Here is a 22350-nt window from a genome sequence, read left to right as displayed (position 1 = left end):
AAAATAAACACATCAGCGTCCATTTTATATTTTAAATCATATTCTTAAATATATATATAACATTATTATATTTAAAACATTTGATCATTTAAGGATTTTTTCATGAAAACTTTAATATTTACAACGCTTAAGGTATAGGTTATATACAACCGTAAGAGTGCTTAATTTTAATGTTTCTTTATTATGCACAGCTTATTAGTATACATCTAGTCACTATCTATTTACATAAAATTAAATAGGGGTTCCCATTACACAAAGTTAAGTTCAATATAAAGTAAAGGCTATTTCCAGTATAAACAAGGCAGCTTATGCTTAATGAAAAACACAAAGTTGGTAAACAGCAGCATTTCGTTACACACATCTAGATTTGATCATTAACTAATATACATACAAATCAATGGAAGATTTGAGTTATTTGGATTTTACCTGAGGCTGGCGGTAACAAGAGAAATGAGAATCCTCGTCTGTGTTGAACCTGTGAAGGTGTCCTTTTGTATTAGAAACAGCGCTCACACTGTCTACATAAACTGGCAAGCTGCACACACACACACACACACACACACACACACACACACACACACACACACACACACACACACACACACACACACACACACACACACACACACACACACACACACACACACACACACACACACACACACACACACACACACACACACACACACACACACACAGTTTTCTGGGCTTAGGGTGCCAACACTTTTTTTTACTTTGGGAGGGTCTTTGGGCTACAGAGATTCAGAAAGAGGGAGGGCAACAGATCCTGTACTGAACGTCAGTTTGGTGCTTTGTTTCAACAAAAAAAGGAATTTTGAACTTTAATTTTTCTTGACTTTTTTTTATTGGAATGTATACAAAACAATAACCACAAAATGAAAATCTGACTATATAATAAGATTAAAGTATATTGTTGAGGATAAGCTTATGATACATTGGCAAATCACACAAAGGATAATATAGAAAAAGATAAATGAGTAATGTAATTTTAACTCTTGCTTTAGTGCTGTTTTCCTTATCAGTGATGTCTGCAATTTTGAATTTAATGCATGTCTATCTTTCAAGTTGGATTGATTGTGTGTGAATATTTGACTGAAGTTGTTTTGGTAGCTTGTTGATGACAGAATAAAACCAAACCAACGTCTGATACTTCTTAAATGAAATGCGTTTTTAGGACAGAACTTATTTTAGCCACTAGATGTCGCTGCTATGCCTGTGATCCACTGCTCATGAGTTGCAGTTATGTTCACAATTGCAAGACTTTTTCAAATCTTCTAATAATAATTCAGTAGTATTCATTGACAGATCATTTTTATGTTAAGTTAGATTTGTAATGAAAATATAGATTTTCTGATTTCAGAAAAGTTAATAAAATGGACCTTGAGGTGAGATTTGTTGTCAGCCACTGCTTAATACTTGACACTGAAAAGTAATGGGTTAGGCAAAAGATGATAATGGTCAAGTACAGTCCTTATATATTGTAATCAAGTACGATAGCTACATTTTCAGACTGCCCATAGCTGAGATCAAGACTTAATACTTTCATTACAGTGCACTAACTCACTTTAATTGACCAAGATGGTGCTCAATAAAAAACAGGAAACAACTCAAACCTGCATCACTTGTCCCTTAAGGATCAGATGTAAATACCACTGCTCTATTAGTAGTCTTTCTTGCTGTAAATCTCCAGTTGCAAGCGATAACCTAAACGCATCAGATGTCTGGCTGAATGCATCAATATTTTATAAATACTTGAGTAACCTTTGGGCAAACACTGTTGACTGCAACGAGCATCAGTCGTCCTCTACTCACTCCTCCCTTTTTTCTAAAGCAGGACTTTACAACAACTGGCAGCTGTGGTTTCTGGCAAACAGCTCCAGACTGCTGAACATCCAGTCTAATTACATGTTTCGTTTGCACGGTTGAAATCCTAAGTGAGGTTAAGAATTCTTTAATCATATTTAAGGCCTCACCATATATGGAGAGCCAGGAAACAATTATGAGCCTCAGGGAGGAAATATAGAAATCTTTATTTAGCCTTTCTACTGTACATGCCCTATTTCCAAGAACGAGGTTTATCCAAAAACATCATATAACGCTGAGGACAATTCAAGTTTCAAGCCTTTATTGTCTTTTGCACATTAGCTACAGCTACATAAACTTAGGTCACAGGCTCCTCCAACAGTGCAACATATACTGTATATATAGAACAAATAAAACAGATACAATAGTCTAAGAGAATGGTTTACAAAACGTGTATTTGTTTTTTTTTCAATCCTTCAAGTCATTCCTCATGTGGTTAATGTGAAAATACTATTCAAGTTGTACAAATATTATAACAAATAATATAACTAATTGTAGACTAGATAGTATAAGGAGAGAAAAACATCCACTTCACCGGAAACAAGCATGACCCCATCTGGCCCTCCTTTCCTCTCCGAGTGGGTGAGTTTGTTTTCTCAACAGGCCACAAACCTATGTTTTAGTGCGCTGAACTATATTTCACTAACGACTTCAGAGGGGGTGGAGAACTTGTAGTGACTGAATTAAATAACTGTGTGTGTGCGTGTATTTGCGGTGTGTATGTGCAACCACTATCTTGCCAGTGTGTGTGGATGTTTTTTTTCACCGGAACAAATACACCTTCATGTGTGGAAAGGAGACATCCGGGAGGAAGTGATGCAATCGTTTTAATTACTTATATAGAGTGATCCTTGGAGTTTCCTTCAGCATATCCACACATTGTGCTTTTACTGCCTCAACCACCAGCTCTCCAGCTCAGAAAAGGCTCTGGGTTCTCCTGTTTGCTGCTACACACACTGAACAAGGACCACTGACAACATTTCTCTCAGCAGCTCTGCAACTAACAAACAAAGAGGTACACTTTCACATATTATACAGGTTTATGTTGCTGATGTATTACGATGGGTTAACATTATTTCAAACTGCCATTGCTTTAATTTGTATTATTTATATATATATATATATATATTTTAGAGTATTTACATACAAAGAAGAAGCATTTAAAATGTAATTGAATCAAATGTGTAATAATATTAATCACATACTGTATGTCTGTTACAGAATGAGGGGTACCGTAGTAATGTTTTGCCTGATTGGAGCAGTTTTTGCCAACCCAGTAAGTATGAAAATAATACAATTAGTGTACGACGTACTTTTTGATGAAAACAATATACAATTCAATACACATTTTGCACATAATATATTCTTTGTTCTACTAAGGAATATGCATAATATACCTATGGCAAACAAATTAGAGAGTTTACTTTACAACTCAGTTGTTCAGTCCGCTCAGTCATTTAAGAAAACACATTAGAGAGTTAAAACACACATTTATCGTTGACTATCAACTGACCTGTTATTTCTCTCCAACAGATTTTTTTCAGTGCCATTTCGGAATCAAATTCGCTTGACTCAAACTCGGTGAGTGCTTTTTCTAAATCGCACTTTCCTAATATCATATTTGACTCTTTGGGTTTCAGCATAGGAACTCAACATTGTTTAAACATAAATCATTGACTGCAGGCACCATGGCTCCTCCGTCATAGTAAGCAGAAAACCCAACAATAGGTGTGGTTGCTCAAAGATCTCAAGACAATTCCCATTCCAGACAGCATTGTTTACTATACTATGTGTCTGCAGCCATAACTTGAATGTGATGATTGTTTCTGTTGCAGTTGTAAGGTATAATTAAATATATTGCGATATATGCTTACTTTGTTTCTCCTTCACAGACTGAAAGTTTGTCGGTTTCACAATCTTCAGAAAATGACACCTCAGAGCTTCAGGTAATTAGATTAGATTAGATTAATTTATTGTCATTACAAAATGCAAGCACAGTTAACCAGGGTGCAAAACAGTCAGTTATATACACAATTATCAGAAGTATGTACAAAATAAATGATACAAAGATAAAGGTAAATAGATGGGAAATGTATAAATAAGAATAAATACACAGATAATAATTAATACAGTGAATACAGTACTGTATATAAAACTAATGTACAAGGATAATTGCGCTTCAGCACAGCACACAACAACAACTAGGCAGTATGGGACAGCGTGGGGTTCATTGTCAGTAGTCTGACTGCTGAAGGGAAGAAGCTGTGCGTAGTCCTGTTGGTTCTACCCGGGAGGCTGCGGTAGCGTGTCCCAGAGCGGGTGCCACGTAGGGGGATAAACATTGTATGGTTGGGGTGTAATGCACACATTTATCCCAGTAAGGAGGACATTATTATTTTCTGATGCAGATTGAGTTTTGCATCACTTTTCATTGCTGATCTAAACCTTAACTGATATGTATTCCTTTTTCTGTTGCAGAGCTCTGAAGAAAGTAACTCTATTCAAGTAAGTTCGTTGGATTTGTCAATATTTTTGCATGACCCTAAGAGGGAAACATTGAATCTTTTTGATATAATTAAATGAAGGATGTTCTGTATATATGACTGAATCATCCTTATCATATTTTCAGAGTCAGAGCTCAGAGTCAGAATCATTAGAATCCACATCAGAGGCCAAGGTGGGTTGGATCATCACTTTTAACATTATTGTCATTAGTCAACTAAATTACATTAAGCATGTTCCTGGTTGTTTCATAACCTCAAATTCATCTTATTTTAAGAGTTGAGGATGTTATAGCACAGACTCTAGTAGTATCTTTAGTGCAGAGAAGCCCAGTAAGCACAACCAAATTAAGAAATACTGTACTGATCTGTGATGCACTGTGGAAATAAAATGTAGAATATATTTCTATAATTATTATCCTTTTCCACAAGCAGACTTCAGAGGAGAGTAACAGTCAATCAGATGAGGATGTTGCGGTAAGACCAAATCAAGTATTTTGTCAAATCTAGTATGTTGGCCAATTGTTAATGTGACGCAGCCTAATGCTGGACTCTTCTAAGCTCATCCTATTCACTGCATTTCCACAGATTGATCTTATGATTGAAACCAGAGATGATAGCATGGGCAGCGAGGAGAATGTTCGAAAGGTGGGATCAAAAATTAGTTTTTTTATTTACATTTCCATATTTAACTAAAAGATAAAAAGTTAATAACACTATGCTCTGCTTTTTCTCTGCATCAGAGTTGGGTTCAACAGTTCGCAAGTGTCATCAAAGACCTGAGTGCAGAGGACAACAGCAGCATGGAGATCAAGGCTCAACCAGACCACCTGACTGAGAAACAGCCCACTCTTACCTCCACGAGCACGAACAACACCGAAAGCAGCAGTGAGAGCAGCAGCAGTGAGAGCACCAGCAGTGAGAGCACCAGCAGTGAAAGCACCAGCAGTGAAAGCAACCAGACCAACGAGACCAGTGAGGAGAGTGACAGCAGCAGCGAGGAAAGCAAGAGCTTGGAGGACAGTAATGCTAGTGACAGCGATGAGCTGCAGCAAATCAAAGCCCCAGACTGTGTGAAGGGAACTCAAAGCTGTGAAAGTGAAGAGTATTTCTTCCAGGATATAGGAGACGATGCTCAGTACTCAGTGGACAATCTAATGATGCCAGAGGAGGCTGAAAGGGAGCTACGTTTAAGGAGATGAGGAGATGCTCTTGTGCAGCTTTTTGTTTTACCACTATGAACTACTGCACAATTGAATGGCCTGCCTGAAGACTTCAGGATGATACATTTTAATCTTGCCCATCGCTTTGAATGTTAATTTTGGCAATATACTGTTACCTGCAGCTGATTTATATGTGTGTGTGTGATTATTACTGTGATTAAGATTAAGCATTTACTTTTGTTTTGATAATAATAAACATATAATGTAACCATGGTATTGGTTGCTGGACATTTTTTGTATAATCATTCAGTGTAGTATACAGTGTAGTATATTAACTTCAACTATCTCTCTCTCTGGTTTAGGGGTCTAAAGATTGGTTAATTATGCAGGGGCCCAGGGTTTGTCACACATACATAACATGTTTTGTCATCAGCTATACTTAAAGTCATTTTTTATTTTCCATTTTTTCCATAAGACTTTAATCACTTGACAGTTCAGTAAGGTAAAAAGCAACAAAAAAAATCTGTCTCTTTCCATTTACTGATGAGAGAAAAGCAATGGAAACGAAGGTAAGGACTCAGTAAGTTGCCATATTGTCCAGTCCGTGTACCTTTGTATTAGGAGAGATTTTGTTTAGACACTGGCCAGCCATATAGAGAAAAGATTCCAGGAGTCTTGTAAAGAAGACAAAAAAACATATTTCTTCAAGTGTTATGAAATATAACCAGTAGTAGACCATTGATGTGTAAAGTGATTTCGGTACTTTACTGTATCACCAAAATTAAGCTAGATTTGTGTATTTTAACCATACAATCTGTGACTTTAACCAACGAGAGACCATTAATGTGTGGAGCGAATTTGATAGCACTACAAAAGGAGAAGTCATCTTGTTACTTGATGACATAATATTTTTGGAGAAGGTCGTTTCGACGTTTGACTTTGTAGACGGTCCCTGGGCCCCCTTGTCCAGGACAGCGTGTATCGGATTGTTTAAAATATAATTGAAATACCTTTATTTTGAAAAAGACAAACATGGCTGGTTAGCTCAGTTGGTTAGAGCGTGATGCTAATAACGCCAAGGTCCCGGGTTCGATACCCGTACTGGCCATTGGTCCTTTTCGTTTCACTCTTTTTTTTTCATCGAGGAGTTACAATTTAACCAATGTGTACCAAAATAATTTAACCAAATAGTTGATCATTAAATTATTTCCGCAGGACCATCATATGGGAAAGCTCAAATCCGGGAGCTGTTTGTAAAGTCCTGCTCACATACAAACTGACACTAGATGGTGACAGTCAACCATTAATGCTGCTCTAAAGCCACAATAAGCACTCACTAATGTTGAACTTATTCTGTATGATGAGACCAATATTCAATTCCCTATATTTTAATTAAATTAAATTAAACAAATATTTGTCACACTGTTACCAGTTCAACAAATCTGGTTGGCCGCCTAAAAGCAAAAAAGATTTTGCAGCAGTGTAACATAGCTTCTTCATTAGTTGTCAAAAAGATGTTGTAAGCATATGTATTGTTTGCGGGGGGGGCGTTTAATGAAGTAGTGTTATATAAAATCTTTTTAAAAATAATGACAAAAAACTAAGTGACGCATATGGTCATCATTAGGTGACAACTGTTTTAAGGAATAAAATCCAACTCCAAGTCACCTTTCACTTGAATAAAACTGTCTTTTTCCAAACACTGGTATTATTACCTGTGAGGTAATGCTCCAACCCTTCTTAATGTCTCTTCTTATATTATAATTCATTTAACGACATATTTGACAGTGATACTTCATACTCCTCAAAAGCCTTTGTTAAATTCACAACAGAATAAGAATCTCCAAAGCTTTTCAAACTGACATCATGCTTTACACAAGGGTGTGTACAGTTATTGCACTACAAGAGAAAAAATGCCATCATTTCAATACAAATTTGAACCTCGTATTTTGTTTTTCGAAAACATTTTAATAGAACATATTTAAACATATGAAATGTTGAAACAAAATATACAATATTTTGGCATTCTCCAAACCAGAGAGTTGGGGGGTTGGATAAGGAAATCTAACATAAATTGAATTTGTTCTGTTGGTTTGACTGTCTCTTGTATCAAAAAGGATTATACGTGTCTTACATGTGTCTTTCTAGTTGAAAATACAACTTCAGCTACAACATAGTGCTCTAGTCACTTAATAATCTGAACAAAAAATTGCCCAATTGACTACATTTCGAAATGAACCCAACATTAACTGAGGCATTTGTTCCCTTTGAGGTCACTTTCTTATCTGGGGAGGTGAGACTTCAGGTGTTCCTTTAGCGCTGGTATGGTGGGAAGCTCTTTAGGACAGATGTGACAGCGGAGAGGAAGTTTCAATAACTCGCTGGTTCCTTCTTTGATGGTTACTTTCCCATCTGTTTCAAGCATCTGAATGACATCTGTAAATAACAAAAAGTGTCAAAAGTTAGAGATATTGTAGTTATAGAAACAATTTACCACTGTGATTCAAGTCGTCAACTTATAAGATTTGTAATTTGTTCTCACCTTGGGAGTCCATGAAATAGTCAGTTGTGAATGAGTTCCAGTGTTTCTTGTTCTTTAAAGAAGGGGAGTCGAAGTCTTGGCTGATCACATGCAGGTGTACGTGACTGTAAGAGAAAATATACACACAATGTGTTAATTTCATATACATTTACAGCAACTATGTATTAACCATTTTGCTCATTAACTATGGGGTCAAATATGCAAAATGGGTAGCACCGTTTTTTTGTTTTTGGTGGTATTGGGGTAAATGAAATGTGCACACCACCAACAATGACTTCTGATTTCTGTCTTAAGTAAATGAGCAAAACAGGCTTACTTTTGATAACAACATTTTATTGCCATTATGTGACCTGCTTTGGCTGTACCGTGTAAAGCAGAGTGAGGCCAGTGCATTGATACTGCAAATGAAATACTCAAAGAGAATTCACTTGGGTATGTGTTGAATAAAACAATAAAAGACCATTTAAAAAAAGGGAAGAAACTATTTCAAAAGGAAGAAATCACAGAAAATAAATCTAGACTGGTAAAGACAAGGTGGAAAATGATAAATGCTTTTGGTTTAGTCAAAGGCAGCCGTTCTTAAACTAATCTGTTACTGTACTAGCTTTAACAGATATCAGTGGCTGTCTATAAGTGAAACATCATGATGCTAACAGATAATATCCTGTAGAAATAATGCCGGTAAAATACAGTATTTAAAATAAATCCTGAAACACCAGCCGGGTCTTTATTACTTACCTCATACTGGGGATGGCATGGTACCCGGTGCGGAAGCGTAATGATGTAGCATCTGGGCATTGTTGAACCATCTGCTCAGCGACTTGATGCATGTGTTTCACCAGATCGCAGTGCTCCTCTCGTAAGGCCTTCAGGCTGGAAATGGTCTGCCACGGGAGGACCAACCAGTGGTAGCGAGCTTTGGGGTATTTATCTTTAATGACTACTACTTTATCATCCTTGTACACCTAGAGAATGAAGACAGTTATTTGATAACATCCAGATCAGTAAGTATTATAGCAACTGTTATTTAGTTTTTTTTATAAAAGCTACCTGCATCTTTGGGTCTTGCATTGAGGACTTCAGACCTTGGCTCCAAGGTGCAAAACTTTCCTGCAAAAAATGTAAGGTTATGATTTTTTTTCTGTGTAACATACTCGTACCAGGTCTTAAGAAAATGTATTCAAGATAATTGGACATTTGGACGTAATTAAAAAATATATATCTCAAAAAAGTTTCTTCTCTCACTGTGTTTTTTATGTTTTCTCCCAGGCTGTCTGGCACAGAGGTCTTTTCTGTCTGTTTGGCTGCTTTCACACTCAGAGCCTCTCTGTGGCTCTCTCTCTCCTCTGAAGCCAGCTCTCGGGGTCTTTTGTTTCCCCCGAGGAGCCCGGTGGTATCCTCCTTGAACTGTACAGTGTATGGGTAGAGCTGGTTGACAATATGAAGCTTCTGTCCGGCCTTCATTTTGACCTCACTGTCCTTACCCACCACCACAGAGTCTATGGATGTTGGGTTCAAGCCCAGCTTGGAATAAAGACAGAAGATGCAGAGTGATAAATAGAGAGTGGTGGATTAAAAGTAATTTATCAGACTGAGCATACCACACAATCATTGCATGAGTTTCAAGCTGACATGTGTCTTACCTGTTTAACTTTGACATAACCTTTGTTGCATTCTGCTTTCAATTCAACTGGTTGGGAAGGGATACAATATGCACGGATTAAAGTTTGAATAAAAAAGAACAGTATATGACAATTATTTAAACCGCAATGTACACAATGAAATTAGAGAGGAATATGTGTTTTGTGTGTTGTTGTGTATATGATAGTCTGAAACCAGCTTTTTATCATATTATGTGTACTATGTACAGTTACAAAGTACATTTACTCAAGTACAATTTTGAGATACTTGTACTTTTCTTGAGTATTTCCATGTTATGCTACTCCAATACAATTCAGAGGTAAATCATGTACTTTTACTCCACTACATTTATTTAGTACATTAAGTTACTTTAAAGATGTTGATTAATGATGTGCAATATAATAATTACTTAAATCAGACTTTAGTTCCACCTGGAGTAGATTCACAAGCTACCCTGCAGTATACAAAGTAATTATCACTAGCTGCCGATTTACCAGCATTGATAAACACTTTAATGCATCAATAATTATAATCAAAACTTATAACATATCGTATTCTAAAATTGACCAATCTGTATAAAGAGAACTTGTACTATTTTTACTTTTAGGATATTGTGATGCTAATACTTTTGTACTTTTACTTGAGTAACATTTTGAATGCTGAGTACTCCTACACTCTGGTATTTCTACTTTTACTTAAGTACACAATGTTAGTACTTGTGCCACCTCTGGTTATACTGCATTGTATAATGTAATATATGTCTGTTGGAAAAAACTATGATAAACAATTACCCATGGTGGAAGCATGACATGTTGTCTCTATGCATTTTTTTTTTATGGCATTTCACTATTTGTTTACGTTTGACTGATGATGTTAGCTAACATAGCCAGTGCATCAAATGAAATGCATCGTTTTTTGTTACGTTACCTTGGTGCCGAGAGCATTTTTTGTCTTTAATAGTCGTCTCTGGACCTCGACCCAGGACCACAGTCTGCAAGTGAGGCAGTCGGATGGGTTTATGATTGCCCTCCTCTCTGATAAGCCAGCAAATCGGCATTTTAGCATATTATGTGCGATTTTAACAGTCACAAAACGGTTTCAGCCCACGCTTTGTTTTGGTGAGCCGGGTCGCAGGAAATAGACGTCACTGAATCAGCTTTTTGTAGAGGCGAGTTGGAAGCTTCTGGAAGAGCCTTTCTGTAAACTGAGGCTGTAAGGATTCAAACTACTGTTTCCATACAAGGTGAGGAAATGATAATATGCGTAATATGGTGTATATATCAGCTTCACAGTTTATTCAGTAATTTGTGGTCAGAAAAAGCATAGAGCTAGCGTGTTAGCATTATCCATGCTATCAGGGGTTTGGCTAGTACACGATGAAGTTAGCTTTATAATCGTAGGCTTAGCCTCTGCAGTTACGTTTTTGTGCTTGTTGTGAATCAGTGTTAAGACACAATAGCAATTGACTCTTCGTTAAACATACTATCACATTTTTGAATTAATTATATTGGTAACAATTTCAAATTTCAAAATTACAATCTTGATTACGTTTAGATCAACATAGTTAGAAAAGCTCAAGTGTAGTTGTTGACGAATGGCACATCTGTTAAGTTTCGTGCCTGCATGGTACACGTTGTGAGGCTAAAATGTAAATGAGTCAACAGAAAAGTGGCGACCGATCCCCCGTGTGTTCCTTTAGCTTTTCACTTAAATGCCTAACCGGAAGCTTCGAATCTGAAACTAACTTCAGCGTGTCATGTAAGGGCTAAGGTAACGCTAGCTAAAGTACGAATAGTGATATATATCATATGACTCATTGCCACTGTCCTCACCATGAGCAGTATAACAGGTAGTTGTTAAGAATCGATTATTACCTCGTGTCAACCAAAAATAAACTTGTGGTGGACACAGTGCGTGGCTGAGCCCCTGCCTCCCTGATGTGAGGAAACCTTTCATAACAATTGACGTGTACAAATGAGTTTGTGTTATATTTCAACCTTAATGTGTGCTTTGCTTTTCCAATGTCTTCATTTTAATCGTTACATTTAATCTCAGACTCATGTTCAACATATTAAGTATTTCATCACAATCAACTGTTATCCACATCACATGATGTAACTGCTACTGATTATTCTCCAGAAATGGAAAGCGAAACTAGGGAACCTTTTGTAGGATCCACCCATGATCTAGCGAGTCAATAGGCATTTAAATTGCTACACCTAGCTATTTTAGAGATGTATTGATTCAATTAACTGTTCATTGTAGAGATTGTAGTTGTTGGTGCTGTTGAATTGTGCTGTGTTACACTGAGGATGTGTTCACAAGTGGGGGATTTTAGGGAATATTAGAATTCAATTCAATTCAAGGCTTTATTGTCATGTGCACAGTAGCTACATTTTAGATATGGCAATGAACAACTTAAGTCACAGGCTCCTCCAACAATGCAACATAAATATATATAAGACATAAAACAAATAAAAAAGTGCAAGAGAATGTTTGAGATGTGGCAATGAATGTTAGAATAATAAAAAGGCATAAAGCATATATTACAATTTATCCCTTTTTCAAGCTAACTCCAACCCTCACATGTTCACATCCAACAACATGAGGTCCTCTCTCACAGTTCAGCCAGATGATGATGTGCTTTGAATGTTTTTTCATGTTGAAAAGACTGTCTTCCTCTTGTCACAATGACATGATGCAGGCTCCTACTTTATTACCATGTTGTTTCTCTTTTATTATCAATACTGGTAGGCACATTGTGTAGATTTTGAAGGTGTTTAAGAGCTAAACACTAACTAAATGTATGATATGTTTTCATCTTTCTTCAGATTTTCCAAGGTTTGTCGGTGAAAGACAATCATGGTGAAGGAAACGGGCTTCTATGACACGTTGGGTGTGAAACCTAATGCCACTCCAGATGAACTGAAAAGGGCCTATCGCAAACTAGCCTTGAAATATCACCCCGACAAAAACCCCACAGAAGGAGAGAAGGTAAGACTGTTTTCAGTAATTTTTCTTACATAAAAAAGGCAACATATGTTGTAGAAATGTCCACATTCATTGGTAAGGGTAGCATTCTTATACTTGAAATACAGCCTTATTAATGTGCACGTCTTAAAATATGTCAGGATGAAAGATATTAATATATATATACATTGATCTAACGAATCAGGCTTTTCTGTCATTTGGTAGATTTTATCAAAATGTTCTTTTGCCATTTGTAGAGGCCATGTAAAAAAGTATTTAAAGGGCTATGGTATAATCAGACCTCACCTATTAATTTTGCACACGTCAGCGAGGTAAATAACTTGTATATATTACATAAACAATTGTATATGTTGTAATATATGATATGTTTTTTCTTTATTTGACATGTAGTTCAAGCAGATCTCACAGGCATATGAGGTTTTGTCAGATGCCAAGAAGAGAGAGGTGTATGACCGTGGAGGAGAAAAGGCTATAAAGGAAGGAGGGTCTGGTGGAGGAGGGGGGGGTGGTGGGAACTTTGCATCGCCCATGGACATCTTTGACTTGTTTTTTGGTGGGGGTAGTCGGATGCACAGAGAGAGAAAAGGTAAAAAAACATTTAAGAATTAATCCTTAAACTAGCATAATGTTTTTAGCTAAGATTTGATGTGTCGGTTTTTCTTGTCAGTGTTATAAAGCAATAATGTTTTTCTTCTTGGCCAGAGCCACTTCTATTAACTAGCATGAAGTTGAAATCTGGAACACTTAGTTAATTGTTGGCCAGAACTAAGGATTCTTTTCAGAATTGATTAATGTGTGTTTCTTGTTTTGTCGGATCAACAGTCAAAACCACAAAAATATTCTGGATATACTTTGCCATGAGACCAAGAACTGTAACCGAATTAAAGCCAAAACACAGGGCTGTGGAGAAAGCATGATAAATGAAGTCTTAACTGGCTGCACAGCAACTTATTATTGTATGTGTGACCATAAAACATCCTGAGCCTTAATAGAGAAGTAAACACACAGCTGCTCTCCACATAATGCCCAGTATCATCTCTCATCCCAGTTTCTCTTGTTCTGTAATTAGGATTATTAGGATTTATTTTAGGTAGGTTGAATGTTATTTTAAGGAAACTGATACAAGGAGTGTCTTGTAAAAATCTCTCCAACTGCCAACCTTATTCCAAGAAATCTGATTTGTCTCGTCCCAGGAAAGAACATTGTTCATCAGATTTCAGTGACGCTGGATGATCTTTATAACGGAGCTACAAGGAAACTGGCCCTTCAGAAGAACACTATTTGTGAGAGATGTGAAGGTATGTCTTCTGCTATACTTTCTGTGTACTTGTAAGTATTTATCACAGACCTTGTTATGTAATACTAGAACGCTTTCAAGCAAACACAGACGAAAGCAGGCCATGAAAAGCCTCTTTGTTCAATCACAAACACCTCGGTCTTATAAATGTAATCCAGCACTCGCTCGCCATGACACCACACTTTATTATATGTGCCGAACCTTGAACAGAAAGTGCCTTCATCTTTGTCATCTTGTGTTTTTAGTTTAGTTTATTTGTTTATAGTGCCGTGGACAGTCCCCATTGATCAACTGTCACAAAACACAGTAAATGGGGCAGCGTTAGCAAACATTGCTAATTTCCAGCTGTTGTCCCCGGCCAGATGATAATGGACACCCTTAAAATCACAATACATCAACAGCATTAGTTATAATTAAAAAAAGGATGAAAGACAAGTAGATACAGGTGAAAGGATAAAAGAGAACAATAAAAAGACACACACGTTCCTACATACATGTGACATATAGCACATCACAATCACATAACAGAAACCAGGGGCAACATCCATGATCACAACATGTAACTAGGGTGACCAGGTGTCCCGCTTTGTGCGGGACTGCACAGCATTTTTATAATTTGTCCCACAAATGTAGCCGATGTCCCGCATTTGATTGACAATCGCCCGTCTTAAACAAGGCTTTTATACAAAGGTGTGTAGAAAACGAGAGGACTATCATCACCATTAGCTGTGTCAGATGTCATTCAATCAACAGAGACATTTATTAACTTATGGGTGTAGCCGGTGGAGGGAGAGTTATTGTCAGATTTGCCAGATCTTTTTTTTAATTACTCACGGAGGTGAGTATGTTTTGAAGAGACGCTTCCCTGAAACTCACAAAAAACGCCTGGCTCATAAAGAAAATATCGATCTATGGATACATTCCTCCTGAAACCAAAATAAATGAGGTAACAGCAGCTGATTTAATAAACGTTTAGCACACTGTGCAGCAATCGGTTGCACAGTAGTTGGTAGTAAACTAGCTCCGGTCATTTCTTTCTGGTCATAATAATTTGTTATGTTAATTCCATTCAAAACAAATATGTTGAATTCCTTCACTTGCATAGTTTGTGCAAACATTAAACCAAAGTAAAGCGTTGTTATTCATATTTATAAGCTTATAGTTTCATAGAAATGTTGTTAGATAGACATTATATAAACATCTAATCTAGCTCTTAGCGATGCAGTAACATGTCCCGCATTGTCCCGTAAAAACGTCCTATTTGTCCCACACTGATCCCCCTACATGTAACACACACTCTATGTCCAACACAGACTAGTGAGTGCAGGTGTAGTTCTCAGTGAACCTTGTGTGCTGACTGTTTATTTCTCTCGGCAGGTCGTGGGAGTCGGAAAGGAGCGGCCCAGATGTGCATGTCCTGCCACGGCACAGGGATGCAGGTCCGTATGCACCAGCTGGTCCCAGGCATGGTGCAGCAGGTGTCCACCGTGTGCCACAGCTGCCAGGGCCAGGGCCAGAGGATCAGCCACAAGGACCGCTGCAAAACCTGCGTGGGGAGGAAGATCATGAGGCAGAAGAAGGTTCTGGAGGTCCACATCGACAAAGGTAAGAGATTGAAGAGAGAGCTTATCTAAATGTTTCTCTGACTGTCTGACCAGCGAAGAAGAAAAAACAAATACGGATGATTTAACTTCCACAGGAATGAGAGATGGCCAGAAGATCGTTTTCCATGGAGAGGGAGACCAGGAGCCGGGCATCGAGCCAGGGGACATCATCATTGTCTTGGACCAGAGAGAACATTCAACTTTCACAAGGTAATATTTTCTCTTATCATGTGTCTTTTTTGTTTGTATGTATTCTGTGCTGGAAGATTCAAGGGTTTTATTATCATATGCACAGTAGCTACAGTGTAGTTATGGCAATGAAAATCTGAGGTCGCGAGCATGCAACATATTAAATATAGGACATAAGACAACAAAATAATAGTAATATGAAAATAAAAATAAAAATAGTGCAAATGAAACGAGTACGAACAATTTGAATAAAACATTGCAGGTGAAAGATACAGAATGTAAGGTTAAATATTGTTCAGTGAAATACAATTAAATGCTGCTTGATCCAGTGATAACTATTAAGATAATAGATTAAATAAATTCTAAGATGCAACCAGATGAATGAGAGATAGTATTTATACGATTCTTGTATGGTCGATTAATACAGCTTGTAGAGGGAATATATATATATATATATATATACCTTGTTTTTGAATACTCAAGTGGTATATGTCATAGTTGAAGCATCAATTTTAAACACCAGATGTCAGTAGAAATCTTAATAAAAGCCTCATTTTGCATTGCTGTTTGAAGTTAAACACAATGGAATTCACATTGTTTTTAAATCTTGACCTATTAGTAGCTGATATTGTACCCTGCGCTACATAGCAACATGCTAAAATCACCTTCTTTTTCCTTTCCTTTTTTTTTCTACTCTTCTTGCTGTCATCAGGAAAGGAGAGGACCTGGTCATGTCGATAGAGCTACAGCTGGTGGAGGCTCTGTGTGGTTTCAAGAAGCCCGTTCAGACAATGGACAACAGAACTCTCCTCATCACCTCAAACCCAGGTGAGCCAAAGGATTTCCTGCACCAGGGTTACAAAGAAGAAAAACAAACATCTGATTAACATTTGAAATGATATACACCAACATTTGTCATAGTTAGCAGGGCTGGTTCATCTAACAGACATCAGTCACTCGTATAGCTGTTAGCTTTCACACACACACACATGCATCTGAGGCCCAGGCCCCACGGGAACGAAAACGGGTTGAATCCGCATATTTCTCTTGCGTATAGCCCTTTAAGCTACACGACGCCGTAACGGAACGGTAGAAACGGACCCTGCAAACGACAACGGGTCCAAAGGTGGATAGATCTGGGAACGGAGCGCTCTGGGGGGTCCAACGGGGCCGTGTGGTCGCCTATACGGTCATCCGTTTCTGATAATGATGACGCAATAGCCCCGCCTCTCCCCACCTCTGCTGCTCACCCCCGCAAAAGTACACTGCACACTGAATTCAGATTATTTATCTTTATCTCGATATGGACATAAACGCGAGTGAAGTCTAATCTGACAGGACGGAGACACGCAGCTCCTCCGGCTGTGATGCAGCGGGAGCAAAACACACACTTCAAGTCAGATCACCACCCTTAGCTATTTTAATTACCTCTCAAACTACCTAAACTAGTTATAAATATGTTTCTTTTTACTGTCGGGTTTACTGACTGGATCAGCTGCTGCATGAGGAAGCATGAAGATTTAAACTTTAACACACATTGACCGGCGAAAAACTCTGCCCGGTTCCCTCGGCCCCCACCGCGGAGAATAAACAGAAGCGCAACCATGACAACCATTCTTCTTCGCTGCTTTTGTGGAGGAAGTTGCTGCTTTTGTGGAGGAAGTTACAGCGCCACGTACAGGCTCGGCATATGTACTGCAGCTTTTTCCAGCGGTTGGATGTAAACGGAGCTGTCTCGTGTGAACAGACACTATCCGGTGTATATTGCGTGTGGACGGAAGCTTTTTGGCGATTGCGTTTGCGTTAATCCTATGCGTTTTGCCGAATGCGTTCCCGTGGGGCCGGGGCCTGAATGAACACTGCTGAGTCGTGAGTGTGTTTGTGGAGAGTTATTCATTGCTCTGCAATCCACACTGTATTGATTCTCCACTGATGTTGATCAAATGTGTGAATTGCCCAGATTTAGTTAATGGTCTTTTAAATCAGTCAAACTATAACTAAACTGTTAATGGAGTGATCTGGCCTCCTAAGACAACACAAGACTTTCTCTTTTTTTCCAAACAAAACATTATTTACATGAACTAAGGAAAAACATGTTTTATAATGAGGATGGTACATATTTATGCTGCTAAGTTTTCAGTGTAAAAAGTTTAAAAAACACCTGATCTTTGCTGAAATTAATGAATAGAGTATGCCCTGGCCCCGATGCATTCATATGGGATTGGCAACATTATTTAAAATGACGAGAGAAGTGTTTATGATTTTCCTGCCTAAAGTGACCCATTTCCTTAATCACAGGGGAGTTGATCAAGCCAGGAGACACAAAGTGCGTCGTGAATGAAGGGATGCCCATGTACCGCAGGCCGTTTGAGAAGGGGCGTCTTATTATTAACTTCACGGTAAGAAGATTCATATTCATTGTCTTGTCTGTTTTCTTCTTTTCCCTTTCATTGAAAGCACCTGTGAGACGAAGAAGGCTGTTTATTCAACACATTTAACATTTCTGCTAACCACAGTTTTTACTCTCATCATACACACACACACACACACACACACACACACACACACACACACACACACACACACACACACCCTTTCATTCCCTTAATAAACAGCCTAATAAGCTGTGTTCTCATGAACTCTTGACAGTCTTCCAAGAATCAGATTTGCACATCGTCTCCCCCACATTGAACATATGCCTTATTCTCTGTCAAAGTTATTCATGTAGCCTTAAGCTTGTTTCACTTTGTCTCTTCTATCAGATCTGTCTTTTTTATGCCTTTTTATCGCCTATAAATTACTAATCAAAAATAATCACAATACAGACAAGGCTGAGGAGTTACATGTTTGCTGTTTTCCTACAGGTGGTGTTCCCAAAAGCCAACTTCCTCTCCAAGGACAGGCTGAAGGAGCTGGAGCGCTTCTTCCCAGAGAAGCCAGATGCAGAGCAGCCAGAGAGCATGGACGACGACCTCTACATCTACGCCGACCTGGAGGACTGCGACATGGAGAAGAGAAGAAGAAACAACCATCAGTACTACTACATGGAGGAAGAGGACTACGCCAGCCCGGGGGGAGTTCAGTGCCAGACGTCCTAAACAACAACTGGCCTCCATCATCCCTCAGCCCGACCCTCATCTCTACAGAAAGGCACCTTTTTGGATTTTTGTGCACTTTTTATTTAATTTTTTCTCTTAAGATAACAACTGTTGAAGTATTCTGTCAATCTGAATCAGAAAAAGGTGTATCAACCCCCTCTTGGTATATTATTTTAATACTGATTGGATGAAGAAGAGTATCCTGAAGCTCCTGGATTCAACTCCGATCTGGGAGAATGGGATTCCTCTTCATCTCTGGGACTTTTATTTGGGTTTTTTCAATCACACTGTGATAAGAGGCGAGGGGTATCACAGAGGCTTAAGAGAGACTTTTGTCTGAACAAAGACTGCCTGCTTTTTATGCATTTACACTAAAACAGATGCCAATATTAATATGAGAATAATCTTTTTTTATAGTGTTGCTAGATCAGCTGTTGTTGTGAACCAATTGTTGGTGACTTGTCCAATCCGTTGTAAAGACCCAATCTTCAGATGATGGTGAGGGGGGGGGGGGGGCATTGTGTTGAAACATTTCTGCTGTTTGACCCTTTCAAGGGCTATTTTCTACACATTTCTTAACAATCTTGAAAATGTGGCAAGAAGACGTGAACTGCGAGTAAAGGTGATAATGATTCAGGCATGGCAGTATTTAGGTTTAAGCCACTAATGTAGATTATCCAGACATATATTAAAGTTTAGTTTAATATATAATGTTTGAGCTGCAATCAGTTTTTGTTTGGGTATAAACAACACAGTTAGATATGAGCCAAATAAGACATAAATAGCAAGGTAGGAAAACGGTAAAAAAAAAGGTCAACAAAACAGGTTAGCGGTAAGAGGGTCTTAAAGACGTAAGCTATGTGGATAACGTGGATTCAGAAATAATATTTAAACATCATTCTGTGTTCTTTATTTGGCAAACAAGTTCTCTAAAAACTCAAAGAACCTGCTTCTTAAGACGGGTCCAAAATGTCTTAATGTCTTTTCATTTTAAAAAGTGTGCCAAGTTCCCCCAGAAGTTTTACAAAAAACTGTGATTAATGTTGAATTGTGATTTTAAGCATTGAATCGTCTTGAGCTTATTGCAGGTATGTGATTTTAAAATCATTAGAAGAAAAAGAAAAACCTAAATCTGGATTTGAAGTGTCTTCATTTCATATTTTTCGCCCTCAATGTTTTGCCAAACGTGTGGTTATTGAACTCTGAGCTGAAGCCTCTTTAATGTGTCTGCCTGTGTAAAAGCCTTACCATAACTTAACTTGAACTTTTCAGTTTGTTTTTTTTCAGTGATGACTTTGCCTTGGATATTGTAAAACATGACTATGCTCATCGCAAGGGAGATTCCTTCAATTGTTGAAATCGATGCAAAATAATGAGTACTCATAATGTCAGTGGAATCAACTGAAATACGTGTTGTTCAGTTTCTAATGATTGATGCTATGTGTGTGTTAGGACCAAACATAAATTATGTTCATGTTTTCTAATTAAATGCCGTTTGATGGTCTCTCTAAATTGTGGCGTTACTGTGTGAGTGATGTTTTATTTTCCTGCTTTTGGTGTTAACTTCTCCTAACCATGGTTTTCTTTGCCAACTCATTTCGCTTTATTTCTTCTTGCTTTTTATTTCTGCTTGCGGTCAGCAATGCCACAGAACATTACACACATTCTACAACAATGTATTGGTAGGAAATGATTTGATTTACTGTTTATGAATATGTACTAGTATAGTAAATTGAATGTCGTTTGACTTTGGACCGACGGTTCAACAACAGTTTGAAAGTGTCACTTAACCCAAAATGATTCGTATTTATTTTTTACAGACAAGCATATATTTTGTTTCAAATATATTCTATCATTTTGTTATTTAGGTTAATACAAATAAAATATTTACTGGGCATTTAGGAAACAAATCTGATTCCTTGGTGAGGGTTATATATATTTTTTAAATGTCACAAACACTGGAAATTATAAAAGATCTTTAATTGTATTTATATTCATCAACATCACTGGCAGTATTATATATAACAATAAAAACAAAGTACAGTGTGATGAATAAACATTATTATTGCAACAATAAAATATGGATGATAGTAAAGAGACAGACGATAGAAAAGACTAAATACTGTAGTACAAATAATAAAAACTGGTCGGCAACAGGCACCTGATGCACAGCAACACATTTTAGAGTCAGTGCAGCAGAACGACAAATCTTAACACGTTAAATACATTTATTATATACACACAGGATACAGAATGTGTCACTGGAGCTCCATTGAGGTTTATCGTTAGTCATCATGCAGATTTTCACTAAAAACATTATTGTAGAGCCACACTTAGACAGTTCATGAGGTAGCATGCGGGGAGTACAGAGGACAAAACACATTTCTTCTGAATTCAAGTTAAAAAAAGTATTATTATAAACAAAAGGTGACAAATCATTTACCTGATATTGTTTGTTTAAGCCCAAACTAGGCATTTTTTATTATTAATATTTCGACAACAGTTCACCAACATGCATATGTTTGTCTAATACAGACAGAAGACATGAAAGTGAGAATATAAACTGAACTGGTGAAGTTAGGTTCACAGGAAGGAGGTGTGTGTGTGTGTGTGTGTGCGTGTGCGTGTGCGTGTGCGTGTGCGTGCGCGCGCGTGCGCGTGTGCGTGTGCGTGTGCGCAGAATGAAGGGCCTAGACAGTAGGCAACTTTTCATAATCCAAAACCTTACAGATTATAGAACATCTATGAGACAAATTAAAAAAATATTGTTTAAATTGACAAATATATTTCGTAAAAATATATCAATTAAGACCCATTTAGAGTAAAAACATGAGTTTAAGACTTTGCTTAAAGAATCATTTGTGATATTTCTGTGATTTTCTTATTGTCAAATGAAAAGACCAAAACCAACAGTACATTTCTCCCTCGTACAGCTTTGGATCAAAAGACAGAGCATTTCTCTGTTCCTTTAAACTAAAAACACATCAGTGAGCGACAGAGTTGTAGTAGGCAACATGTTCAAATATTACCATGAACATGGGTACTGTAGTTTATTAAGAGGCCAACCTACATGCACCATACTTCAGCTGTAAATACTCAGAGCACCAAATGTGTATTAATACGCAGCTAAATCCAGTCCCCAACAAATACATTATTTACTCATTTTGGATAATAATTTGTTGAAAAAACTAATATTTAGCTTTTTTCCAAATCTTTAGTAAAAACCAAAGGACTTTAAGGTGCCACAAACACATTAGGAAAATAGGCAAAGTATAGTTGGTTGTCGTCATTCATGGGATTCATTGGCAATAGGAAAATAAATAATATATATATGGAATCCTTTCATTTTCAAAAGAGAGATGAAAATCATTATAACCTTGTTTCCATTTAGATTTAGCATCTTTGCACGCGTTTAAATGTTTTCATTTGACAACATTATT

At 37.5% G+C, this 22350-nt stretch overlaps 3 protein-coding genes and 1 non-coding gene across 5 annotated transcripts; 3 read left to right on the top strand and 1 right to left on the bottom strand.

Moving 5' to 3' along the window:
• Nucleotides 1-2826: 2826 nt before the first annotated feature.
• On the top strand, nucleotides 2827-6490 carry scpp1 (secretory calcium-binding phosphoprotein 1). Its single transcript, XM_034120732.1, has 9 exons — nucleotides 2827-2899; nucleotides 3106-3160; nucleotides 3418-3465; nucleotides 3777-3830; nucleotides 4363-4389; nucleotides 4514-4561; nucleotides 4821-4862; nucleotides 4974-5033; nucleotides 5129-6490. The coding sequence occupies exons 2-9, from the start codon at nucleotides 3107-3109 to the stop codon at nucleotides 5585-5587; spliced, it is 792 nt and encodes a 263-aa protein (XP_033976623.1). The 5' UTR covers nucleotides 2827-2899; nucleotide 3106; the 3' UTR covers nucleotides 5588-6490.
• A 92-nt stretch (nucleotides 6491-6582) lies between these two features.
• On the top strand, nucleotides 6583-6656 carry trnai-aau. The gene has a single exon. It is a non-coding gene; the product is annotated as a tRNA-Ile (tRNA).
• A 622-nt stretch (nucleotides 6657-7278) lies between these two features.
• On the bottom strand, nucleotides 7279-10855 carry aptx (aprataxin). Of its 2 annotated transcripts, XM_034120411.1 has the most exons (7): nucleotides 10659-10855; nucleotides 9734-9780; nucleotides 9336-9614; nucleotides 9141-9200; nucleotides 8829-9055; nucleotides 8091-8194; nucleotides 7284-7984 (listed from the first exon to the last, which is right to left on the bottom strand). In XM_034120411.1, exons 1-7 carry the CDS (start codon nucleotides 10786-10788, stop codon nucleotides 7830-7832), a joined length of 1002 nt encoding a protein of 333 aa, XP_033976302.1. In that variant the 5' UTR covers nucleotides 10789-10855; the 3' UTR covers nucleotides 7284-7829. The 2 variants fall into 2 exon arrangements, with proteins under 2 accessions (XP_033976301.1, XP_033976302.1); XM_034120410.1 differs by having other exon boundaries at nucleotides 7279-7984; nucleotides 9141-9614.
• Nucleotides 10819-20422, top strand: dnaja1 (DnaJ heat shock protein family (Hsp40) member A1). Its single transcript, XM_034120409.1, has 9 exons — nucleotides 10819-10974; nucleotides 12563-12725; nucleotides 13113-13308; nucleotides 13916-14020; nucleotides 15397-15624; nucleotides 15719-15833; nucleotides 16525-16640; nucleotides 18111-18211; nucleotides 18677-20422. Exons 2-9 carry the CDS (start codon nucleotides 12594-12596, stop codon nucleotides 18908-18910), a joined length of 1227 nt encoding a protein of 408 aa, XP_033976300.1. The 5' UTR covers nucleotides 10819-10974; nucleotides 12563-12593; the 3' UTR covers nucleotides 18911-20422.
• The last annotated feature ends 1928 nt before the right edge of the window (nucleotides 20423-22350 follow it).

This window comes from Trematomus bernacchii, unplaced genomic scaffold, assembly GCF_902827165.1.
Source record: "Trematomus bernacchii unplaced genomic scaffold, fTreBer1.1, whole genome shotgun sequence".
In the NCBI taxonomy this organism is placed as follows: Eukaryota; Metazoa; Chordata; class Actinopteri; order Perciformes; family Nototheniidae; genus Trematomus; species Trematomus bernacchii.
Note: the sequence above shows the minus strand (reverse complement) of the source record. Positions and strands in the feature narration are given on the sequence as shown.